The sequence below is a fragment of the Haliotis rufescens genome, unplaced genomic scaffold (genome assembly GCF_023055435.1).
Source record: "Haliotis rufescens isolate VD_foot unplaced genomic scaffold, xgHalRufe1.0.p SCAF_62, whole genome shotgun sequence".
Classification (NCBI taxonomy): Eukaryota; Metazoa; Mollusca; class Gastropoda; order Lepetellida; family Haliotidae; genus Haliotis; species Haliotis rufescens.
The window spans coordinates 710,540-721,414 of record NW_025964353.1 but is presented as its reverse complement, the minus strand read 5'-3'; the positions used below and the strand labels follow the sequence as shown (position 1 = coordinate 721,414).

Sequence of the window (10,875 nt, the reverse complement as noted above, 5' to 3'; positions counted from 1 at the left end):
GAGTCATTGTATGTAACTCATTATCTCATTGGTTGTTTCCAGGCCGTTTATCCAATCCTGCTTTCCTTTACAAACGCAGCAATATCATCAATGAACCGTAAATGTGATATATATGTGACCATTCATTCAGCTGGGGATGCAATCATTTCGGTCAAGTATGTTTGTTATAAGTTTATAAGTTGTGACAGCTAACAGAGGCTAGATTTTCAAGCAGGGCAATACAGAAACATATGGTCAATTACTACGATAAGGAACGCCTTATAAATTACATGAAGGATATAATAATAATGATGATGATAATAATAACAATCTACTTGTAATCAGCTGATGATAATAATTGTTCAATCACATAAGATAACACCAAGACTCAGAGCTAGAGCATGGACACTGTGTGTTTGGTATCACACACACACTCACACACACACACACACACACACTCACACACTCGCACATACACACAGAGAATAGTCTGTGAGTAGATCTGACCTTGAAGCAAGTACAGACTGTGACATTGATGGGGTCTATCTGCCAGGATCAATTTTGATACAAAACTAATTGTACCTACAAAGATGTTGATGTTTGCACCTGTTATGCCCCAGGTTTTCACGTTTTATGCCCAGGATTCAATATAGCTGTACCTTCACTACTTTGGATACTCAGGCATTTGCCATGGTAGCTTGTCTGTTAACATGGAATAATTAAACACCATGTTGAAGAAGTGTCACAGCACTCAGTGGGGATCCTGGGTTAGAATCGTCTTCCTACATCCTTATATGCTGGTTGTAAGAGGTGACTAAGGCTGGGACGGGTAACTCGGGTACTCGGGCGGGGTGGGTCCTGACTAGAACCCAGGTACCCACAGGACTGCCTTGACCCGTGGTTAGTCACATGATATATTGTTTAATGACAAAAATTATCTAAAACTCTATGGTTACACTATAAGTCACTAATGTTCCAATTTCTTTCTGACAATGCACCCATTCCTTCTTACTTTTATATGTTTGAATAAAGATAAAACTCCATGCAGTAAACTGCATGACCAGATCGTTTTACAGGTGTATCTAAATACATTTTGCCAGGGCTAAGGTCAAACTTTTCCAAATTGGACAGTTTGTACCTATCTCTACATATCTACAGCGAGTACCCGGGTAGGGTCGGGTAATAAGGTGATGGGTACCCGGGTAGTAAATTTGGACTCGTCCCAGCCCTAGAGGTGACTAAATGGATCCAGTGGTCAGGTTTGATGACTTGATTAATGGTGTGTCTTCATATCACGAAGGATCTCTTCTTCTATTTGCATTCTGAATTTGGTATGATGCACAAGGGGGACACTTCATTGGATGTACTACAGTAAACTATGGTTATAACCAAATCAAGGGGCCCACTAATCATGCTAATTTTAGTTCGTAATAACCGTAGTTCGTTATATTCATACATACAGCATATATACAACAAATGGACTAAAAAATAAGTTTGTTATATCGGTCAGTTCGTTATAAGCGTGTTTGTTATAAATTCAATGAATGCAACATTTCGGTGCAGATACCAACACCGTTATCAAGCAACAGAGGTGCATTGCTTGATAACAGTGTTAGTATCTACACTGGAATGTCGCATTCATTGTAATAAAGAAGTTGTATATCATTAAGTATCTCCCTTGTCCTGAAGGATTGTTGCTCATAATATATTATCACTGGTTTGTCTGGTCCAGACTTGATCATTTACAGTCCAACAATATATAGCTGCTTTTTTGCTGAGTTCAGCGTTGAACAACAAGCAATCCAAATAACTGGGGTACATCACTGTATATGTCGCAGCTGTTTTCATGCCTTTTCATCACATGCATTGTCTTCCAGCTTCTGCCTGTGTTCGAAGCATCAGAACAGCACAAAGTGGAATACAGCATTATTGTCGCAGTATGGGTGATGTTGTGACTGAGGTAAACGGCTGGTGGAAATATGTAACAAACACAACAAATGTAGATACCGTATTTGCCATATTAAACACCCCCTACTTCTAGACAAATCTGTAAGCAGTTTTTATTAGCGCCCCTACAAAGACCGAATATTTACAAAACAGATCATACTTTTATGTTATTTCACAGATTGTTTCATGAAATCAGCGGGGGCGGTCGGGTAGCCTTGTGGTTAAAGCGTTTGCTCATCACGCTGAAGACCCGTGTTCGATTCCCGACATGGGTACAATGTGTGAAGCCCATTTGTGGTGTCCCCCGCCGTGATATTGCTGGAATATTGCTAAAAGCGGCGTAAAACCATACTCACTCACTCATGAAATCAGCTGCATAGAAAGAGTTTATACTTGCAAGCTTACTATTACTATTATTGAAATGGTTTCATCGACATTTGAGTTAAGTTATGATGTAATTTTTGTATCATGTGTATGGTTTTAATAAGCGTCCCCTTTTGTCATGTTTTCCCCGGGTGCTGATAACGGTGAATACAGCTCAATATGTTTTGGGTAAATTTGTTGTGAGGCTGATGACAGACATATTAACCAAGCGTGGGTGGTATTCAATGGGTCTGTAAACATTTAGAACACAGTTTTTATGAAACATTTAATCAGTAAAACCAACATATGACACACAATGATAAATATGGACTTGTAAATTAAACTGAGACATGTCCGATTTAAAAGCTTTTCAGTAAATATGGCTTAAACTCTGTAGTGTTAAAATGTCAATATTGAGCATTCTTATCAATTTGCAGAGTTCATGTTTCATTCCTCAAGTAAAGATTGTAGATATTGAGGCAGGAGTAAGTGGTCACGACTGCATGTGAAGCATGTTTGGGGAGCAGTGTCTTCATGGGTGTCCCAGTTCACTTTCCAGATTCAAAATAATTCATCTGTTTTATCATGGACCAGAGAAAGAAGCTGGATGGATGGCCCAGTTGTATGAAGTTGTAATTTGCTGTTTAGAGTCGAGTACCTTTAGTGTGCCAGGAACATATATTTATCAGGTGAAAAGCTAAGTTACTGTTTTCCAGAGGCCTGTTGAAACCTCCATCAAAAAGAAGCTAGCAGATGCCTTCCAGGTGAACTTACTTTGTTCAATATGCAATGATATCCACATGTTTGTTGTGTGTAGGAATAAAGGATACAATCTTATCCTCATGTTTGTTGTATGTAGTAATAAGGGATACAATGTTATCATCATGTTTGTCATGTGTTGGAACAAAGGGATAAAGGATACAATGTTATCCTCATGTCTGTGTGTGTAGGAATAAAGGATACAATGTTATCCTCATGTTTGTTGTATGTAGGAATAAAGGATACAATGTTATCCTCATGTTTGTTGTATGTAGGAACAGAGGGATAAAGGATACAATGTTATCCTCATGTTTGTTGTATGTAGGAACAGAGGGATAAAGGATACAATGTTATCCTCATGTTTGTTGTATGTAGGAACAGAGGGAAAAAGGATACAATGTTTTCCTCGTTTGTTGTATGTAGGAACAGAGGGATAAAGGATACAATGTTATCCTCATGTTTGTTGTATGTAGGAACAGAGGGATAAAGGATACAATGTTTTCCATGTGTTATATGTAGGAATAAAGGATAAAATCACATTGATAAGTGTGTTCTGATAATGTTTATGATTACATTTGCATTTGGTCATTTTAATTTCTCTGTTTGTTCTCCAGCCAGATGTCCTCGAGGTCATCAATGAAAGCCATATGCACAATGTTCCCAAAGGTAATTAAAATCTGTAGACTTTGTCATGTTAAGCCCGTTACAGGAAATGCCATGCACACTGAGACCAGTGTTAGACACAGCGAGATGTGATCCCAATCGAATACCGCCTCCATGGTGGAGTGGACAGAACGTCTGTCCAGAGTAGAAGATTGGTGGTTCTATCCCCTGGTCGCATCATACCAAAAAGTGTTAAAAAATGGAACGTCTTGTTACGCTGCCAGACGCTCGGCATTGAGGAGATAAATATAAAACAAGGAGTTGTTGGCTCAAAGTCAGCAGAGAGGTATTTATATTGAAAAAAATGTTTGGCATGGTATCCATGTGGGCTAGCTCTATAAAACCAGGATAAATCTGAACAAGTACAAAAGTAAAAACACACACGCATGCATGTGGCATTGTAAGTGCAATAATCTTGAATGTGACTTGAAACCCCATTTCACCTTCACCTCATCCCAATAAGATGGATGGCCAGTTGGTGGAGATTAATGAATACATTTCCAGTAATATTACCTCCCTTTGATCGGCCTTGCTGTATGTAATAAGTTCAGTTCCTACGTTTGTCAGCTTCGCTTCAAAATAAAGACTTTTCTACTTTGTTAGCTGTATGGGGTGGTGAGGTAGTGTCTTGGTTAAGGTGTTCGCTGGTCATGCCGAAAGTCTGGGTTCAATTCCCTACATGGGTAGAATGCATGAAGCCCATGTGTCATGTCTCCTGTCATGATATTGCTGGAATATTGCTACACGTGACGTAAAACAACATTCACTCATTACTTTTAGTCGTGCATCATATATGTCCTTTGTAAGTGGAAGGAAGTAGTAGATAAGGCTAGGATGCTCCCTGTTTTACCCAGGGTATCAGGAACGTTAGGAGGATGTGGGTCACCATGTTGTGCCCTTCAGCACCAGGATCTGCTAGTCCTGGGTTCAAATCCCAGATCGGACCTACTTATGATCTTGATCTGTCACTTGGGGTTTGCTTGGTATTGAAGTACTGTTGAAACACTCTCTGGTTTATCTTTGCAGGGTCAGAGAGCCATTTCAAAGTTTTGGTCGTGTCGGAAAAGTTTTCAAATCAACCTCTCATTAAGGTAAGGTGTCTGTGAACTAGTGGAGTGTGTGGACTGGTGGGGTGTGTGGACTGGTGGGGTGTGTGGACTAGTGGGATGTGTGGACTAGTCGGACGTGTGGACTAGTTCGATCTATGGACAAGTGGAGTGTGGACTGGTGGGTGTGTGGACTGGTAGGGTGTGTGGACAAGTGGTGTGGACTGATGGGGTGTGTGGACTAGTGGGATCTATGGATTGATGGGGTGTTTGGACGGGTGGGGTGTGTGGACTAGTGGGGTGTGTGGACTAGTGGGATCTATGGACTGGTGGGGTGTGTGGAATGGTGGGGTGTGTGGACTATTGGTGTGGACTGGTGGGGTGTGTGGACTTGTTGGATCTATGGACTGGTGGGGTGTTTGGACGGGTAGGTTGTGTGGACTAGTGGGTGTATGGACTAGTGGGATCTATGGACTAGTGGGTTGTGTGGACTAGTGGGGTGTGTGGAAAGGTGGGGTGTGCAGACTAGTGGGATGTGTGGACTAATGGGGTGTGTGGACTGGTAGGGTGTGTGGACTGGTGGGGGGTGTGGACTAGTGGGACGTGTGGACTAGTGGGATCTATGGACTAGTGGAGTGTGGACTAGTGGGGTGTGTGGACTGGTAGGGTGTGTGCACTGTGGACTTGTGGGGTGTGTGGACAAGTGGTGTGGACTAGTAGTGTGGACTAGTGGGGTGTGGACTTGTGAAATCTATGGACTGGTGGGGTGTGTGGACAAGTGGTGTGGACTAGTGGTGTGGACTAGTGGGGTGTGTGGACTAGTGGGATCTATGGACTGGTGGGGTGTGTGGACTGGTGGGGTGTGTGGACTAGTGGTGTGGACTAGTGGGATCTATGGACTAGTGGAGTGTGGACTAGTGGGGTGTGTGGACAAGTGGTGTGGAATGGTGGGGTGTGTGGACTAGTGGTGTGGACTAGTGGTGTGTGTGGACTAGTGGTGTGGACTAGTGGGGTGTGTGGACTAGTGGGATCTATGGACTGGTAGGGTGTGTGGACTAGTGGGATCTATGGACTGGTAGGGTGTGTGGACTGGTGGGATCTATGGACTGGTAGGGTGTGTGGACTAGTGGTGTGGACTAGTGGTGTGTGTGGACTAGTGGTGTGGACTAGTGGTGTGTGTGGACTAGTGGTGTGTGTGGACTAGTGGTGTGTGTGGACTAGTGGTGTGTGTGGACTAGTGGTGTGTGTGGACTAGTGGGGTGTGTGGACTAGTGGTGTGTGTGGACTAGTGGTGTGTGTGGACTAGTGGGGTGTGTGGACTGGTAGGGTGTGTGGACTGGTGGGATCTATGGACTGGTAGGGTGTGTGGACTAGTGGTGTGGACTAGTGGTGTGTGTGGACTAGTGGTGTGTGTGGACTAGTGGTGTGTGTGGACTAGTGGTGTGTGTGGACTAGTGGTGTGTGTGGACTAGTGGTGTGTGTGGACTAGTGGTGTGTGTGGACTAGTGGTGTGTGTGGACTAGTGGGGTGTGTGGACTGGTAGGGTGTGTGGACTGGTGGGATCTATGGACTGGTAGGGTGTGTGGACTAGTGGTGTGGACTAGTGGTGTGTGTGGACTAGTGGTGTGGACTAGTGGTGTGTGTGGACTAGTGGGATCTATGGACTGGTGGGGTGTGTGGACTGGTGGGGTGTGTGGACTAGTGGTGTGGACTAGTGGGATCTATGGACTAGTGGAGTGTGGACTAGTGGGGTGTGTGGACTGGTAGGGTGTGTGCACAAGTGGTGTGGACTGGTGGGGTGTGTGGACAAGTGGTGTGGACTGGTGGGGTGTGTGGACTTGTGAAATCTATGGACTGGTGGGGTGTGTGGAATGGTGGGGTGTGTGGACTAGTGGTGTGTGTGGACTAGTGGGATCTATGGACTGCTGGGGTGTGTGGACTGGTGGGGTGTGTGGACTAGTGGTGTGGACTAGTGGGATCTATGGACTAGTGGGATCTATGGACTGGTGGGGTGTGTGGACTGGTGGGGTGTGTGGACTAGTGGGATCTATGGACTGGTGGGGTGTGTGGAATGGTGGGGTGTGTGGACTAGTGGGATGTGTGGACTAGTGGTGTGGACTAGTGGGGTGTGTGGACTAGTGGGATCTATGGACTAGTGGGGTGTGTGGACTGGTGGGGTGTGTGGACTAGTGGGATCTATGGACTGGTGGGGTGTGTGGAATGGTGGGGTGTGTGGACTAGTGGGATGTGTGGACTAGTGGTGTGGACTAGTGGGGTGTGTGGACTAGTGGGATCTATGGACTAGTGGGGTGTGTGGACTGGTGGGGTGTGTGGACTAGTGGGATCTATGGACTAGTAGGGTGTGTGGACTTGTGGGGTGTGGGGACTAGTGGGATCTATGGACTAGTGGGGGGTGTGGACCGGTGGGGTGTGTGGACTAGTGGTGTGGACTAGTGGGACTGGTGGAGCTTGAACTGGTCGGGATTGTGGACTAGTGGGGTGTGTGGACTAGTCAGGTGTGTGGACTAGTCAGGTGTGTGAACCAGTGGGGTGTGTGGACTAGTGGGGTGTGGACTGGTCGGGAGTGTGGACTAGTGGGGTGTGTGGACTAGTCAGGTGTGTGCACTAGTCAGGTGTGTGGACTAGCGGGGTGTGTGAACTAGTAGGGTGTGTGCACTAGGCAGGGTTGTGGACCAGTGGGGTGTGGGGACTAGTGGTGTGTTGACTGGTGGAGCCTGAACTGGTCGGGAATGTGGACTAGTGGGGTGTGTGGACTAGTGGGATCAATGGACTAGTGGGGTGTGTGCACTAGTCAGGTGTGTGGACTAGTGGGGTGTGAGGACTAGTGGTGTGTGGACAAGTCGGTTTGTGTGGACTTGTGGGGTGTGTGGACTAGTAGGGTGTGTGGAGTGGTGGGGTGTGTGGACTAGTGGGATCTATGGACTTGTGGAGTGAGGACTAGTGGTGTGGACTGGTGGGGGGTGTGAACTGGTGTGGACTGGTGTGGTCTGCGGACTTGTTGGGTGTGTGGACTAGTGGGGTGTGTGGACTAGTGGTGTGGACTAGTGGGGTGTGTGGACTAGTGGAATCTATGGACTTGTGGAGTGTGGACTAGTGGGGTGTGTGGACTTGTGGGGTGCGTGGACTAGTAGGGTGTGTGGACTAGTGGGATCTATGGACTTGTGGAGTGTGGACTAGTGGGGTGTGTGGACTTGTGGGGTGTGTGAACTGGTGTGGACTGGTGTGGTCTGCGGACTGGTTGGGTGTGTGGACTAGTGGGGTGTGTGGACTAGTGGGGTATGTGGACTAGTGGGGTATGTAGACTAATGGGGTGTGTGGACTAGTGGGGCGTGTGGAATGGTGAGGTATTTTGAATCGTGGGGTGTGTGGACTGGTGGGGTATTTGGAAAGGTGGGGTGTGTGGACTAGTGGGGTGTGTGGACTAGTAGTGTGTGTGGACTAGTGGGGTGTGTGGACTAGTGGGGTGTGTGGACTAGTGGGGTGTGTGGAATGGTAGGGTGTGTGGACTAGTGGGGTGTGTGGACTAGTAGTGTGTGTGGACTAGTGGGGTGTGTGGACTAGTGGGGTGTGTGGACTAGTGGGGTGTTTGGACTAGTGGGGTGTGTGGACTAGTTGGATGTTTGGACTAGTGGGGTGTGTGGACTAGTGGGATGTGTGGACTAGTGGGGTGTGTGGACTTGCGATGTGTGTGGACTAGTGGGGTGTTTGGACTAGTGGAGTGTGTGAACTAGTGGGGTGTGTGGACTAGTGGGGTGTGTGGACAAGTGGGGTGTGTGGACTGGTGGGGTGTGTGGACTAGTGGGGGCTCACATGTCTGTGCCTCATACTTCTTCCCTTGTGTTGCAGCGGCATCGGATGGTGAATGAAACTCTGCAGGAGGAACTGAAGACCCAGATTCATGCTCTCTCTATTCATGTGAGTGATGCCCCTATTTTGGCGAATTGATGTATTATTAATTAATCATTTGTTAAATGCTTGTGACCAATATAAATGATGACATCATTAATGGTAAAACCCAGAAATTTCAAATTATTCAGAATCTGAAAGAGAAAGATGAAACAGGTTTGAGAAGTTACTTTGCGTTACCTGACAGAAAGTGAATTGTTTGGCGTTTTTGCACTATTATGTTGGTTAAAATGACCCCATGTTTGTAACAAGTGATACAAAGTGTTATGATCAAAGGACTAACCATCCACTGTAACCAGTTTACCCTGAATGTATTCTTGATGACTGGATGTACTGATGTGGCAGTGATGTTTGGTCCATGAAGAGGCATGAGGTACTTTGCACCTTATTTCAGGCCAAGACCCCTGAGCAGTGGAACACGTCAGAACAGAAGATAGGCCAGTCCCCACCTTGCCGTGGTGGGGCGGGGCTCTGATGCCATGCAGGGTGGGGTGGGGCGGGGCTCTGATGCCATGCAGGGGCCCTGGAGGTTGTAGGGGTGGGCAATAGATTTCCAGTCATTATATCATGGCATACATGATTTTGTCAAATTTCTTGGGTCTGTCTGTGATAATTTATGTATAGAGAGTTTGGATATGATAGAGTATGATAATAAATATATGAAAGTGTACTTCTTACATCTTTGCATCAATTGTTATGCAGAATAAACTTAAACTAAACAGACCCATGAAGATCCGGGGTAGAACAGGTCTTCACAAAACTGATGCTTGTTGTACGAGGCGACTATGCTTGTTGCAAGAGGCGAAAAATGGGATCGTGTGGTCAGACTCACTGACTTGGTTGATGCATGTCATTGTATCCCAATTGCGTTGATCGATGCTCATGATGTCAATCAGTGGATTGTCTGGTCCAAACTCAATTATTTACAGACTGCCATCATATAGCTGGAATATTGCTGAGTGCGGCATTGAACAACAAAGAAACAAATAAACAAAACATGTAGAAATCTGTACTTCGGCCATGTGAGTTGTGTCTGGATGAGCATGTGAATGCAATGGGCGGTCAGTGTATTGCGATAAACAGGTACAGGAGGGTTTAATGCATTGGGAGACTAACAGGTTTTTATTGCAGAAGGGGGGCAGGGGTGCCTCAGTCGTCTAAGGCGCTGCAATTCGCTGTGGAGACTTGCGTCCCTTGGGCACGCTAGAAATCTATGATTGTGGGTTCAAATCCTGGTACGCCCTGATTATGTTTCTTGGTTTGTCAGCGCCTTACCTGTGCTGGTGATTTTCACCGAAGTGGTAAACGTCTGAGACCTGCATTAAGCTGACACGCCACGATATAACTGTAATACTGTTAAAAGCGGCGTTAAACCCAACTCACTCACTCATTACAAAAGATGGGCAAGAGGAAATCTGTGTAAGGAACTGCTAGGACAGCAGTCACAGTGTTTGCCATGTGGTTAGCCCGAGTTTGATGCTCCACAGAGGAACCATATGTTAATTCCATTGCTACATTTCCCTGTCTGAATTGCGTGGCCGCTGATATATTTAAAGATGTTGACATACTTTATTGTACAAAAGTTCCATTGGATGGAAGCCTGCTGTGGACATGAGTCTATGAATGTAGAATAGGAAAGTGTTAATAAAGAGTGAATATCTGACACTTTGTTTGTTTGTAAGTTAAAGCTCTCTGAGGTAAGAATAAGTCTTCAGCAACCCATGCTTGCCATAAAAGGCGACTATGCCTGTCATAAGAGGCGAGTTACAGAATCGGGTGGTCAGGCTTGCTGACTTGGTTGATGCATGTTATCATATCCCAATTGCTTGGATCGATGCTCATGATGTCAGTCACTGGATTGTATGTTCGAGACTTGGTTATTTACAGACCGTTGTCTGGAACAGGAGAGCCGAAGAACAGTTATCTTGAACCCTGTTATCTCGAATGTACCGATATCTCAAACCTATTTTCCCGTCCGACTGACTCACTATATAAATGCATATATGTCGTCTTATCTCAAGATCCAGGGTAGAATAGGTCTTCTGCAACCCATGCTTGCCGTAAAAGTCGACTATCCTTGTCGTAAGAGGCGACCGGGTTCTGGTCCTCAGGCTGGCATACTTGATACATGCATGTCATCAATTCCAATTGTGTGGATCGATGCTCATGATGTCAATCACTGGATTGTCTG

General features: G+C 45.8%; 1 protein-coding gene across 2 annotated transcripts; it reads left to right on the top strand.

Annotated features, from left to right (window-relative positions):
• The first annotated feature begins 25 nt into the window (after window positions 1–25).
• LOC124114007 (DNA-binding transcriptional regulator BolA-like) lies at window positions 26–9,478 on the top strand. 2 transcript variants are annotated; one of them, XM_046474521.2, is made up of 7 exons: window positions 26–155; window positions 1,857–1,939; window positions 3,006–3,053; window positions 3,663–3,714; window positions 4,738–4,802; window positions 8,625–8,693; window positions 9,079–9,478. In XM_046474521.2, exons 1-7 carry the CDS (start codon window positions 137–139, stop codon window positions 9,157–9,159), a joined length of 417 nt encoding a protein of 138 aa, XP_046330477.2. In that variant the 5' UTR covers window positions 26–136; the 3' UTR covers window positions 9,160–9,478. The 2 variants fall into 2 exon arrangements, with proteins under 2 accessions (XP_046330477.2, XP_046330479.2); XM_046474523.2 differs by having other exon boundaries at window positions 53–127; window positions 1,854–1,939.
• The last annotated feature ends 1,397 nt before the right edge of the window (window positions 9,479–10,875 follow it).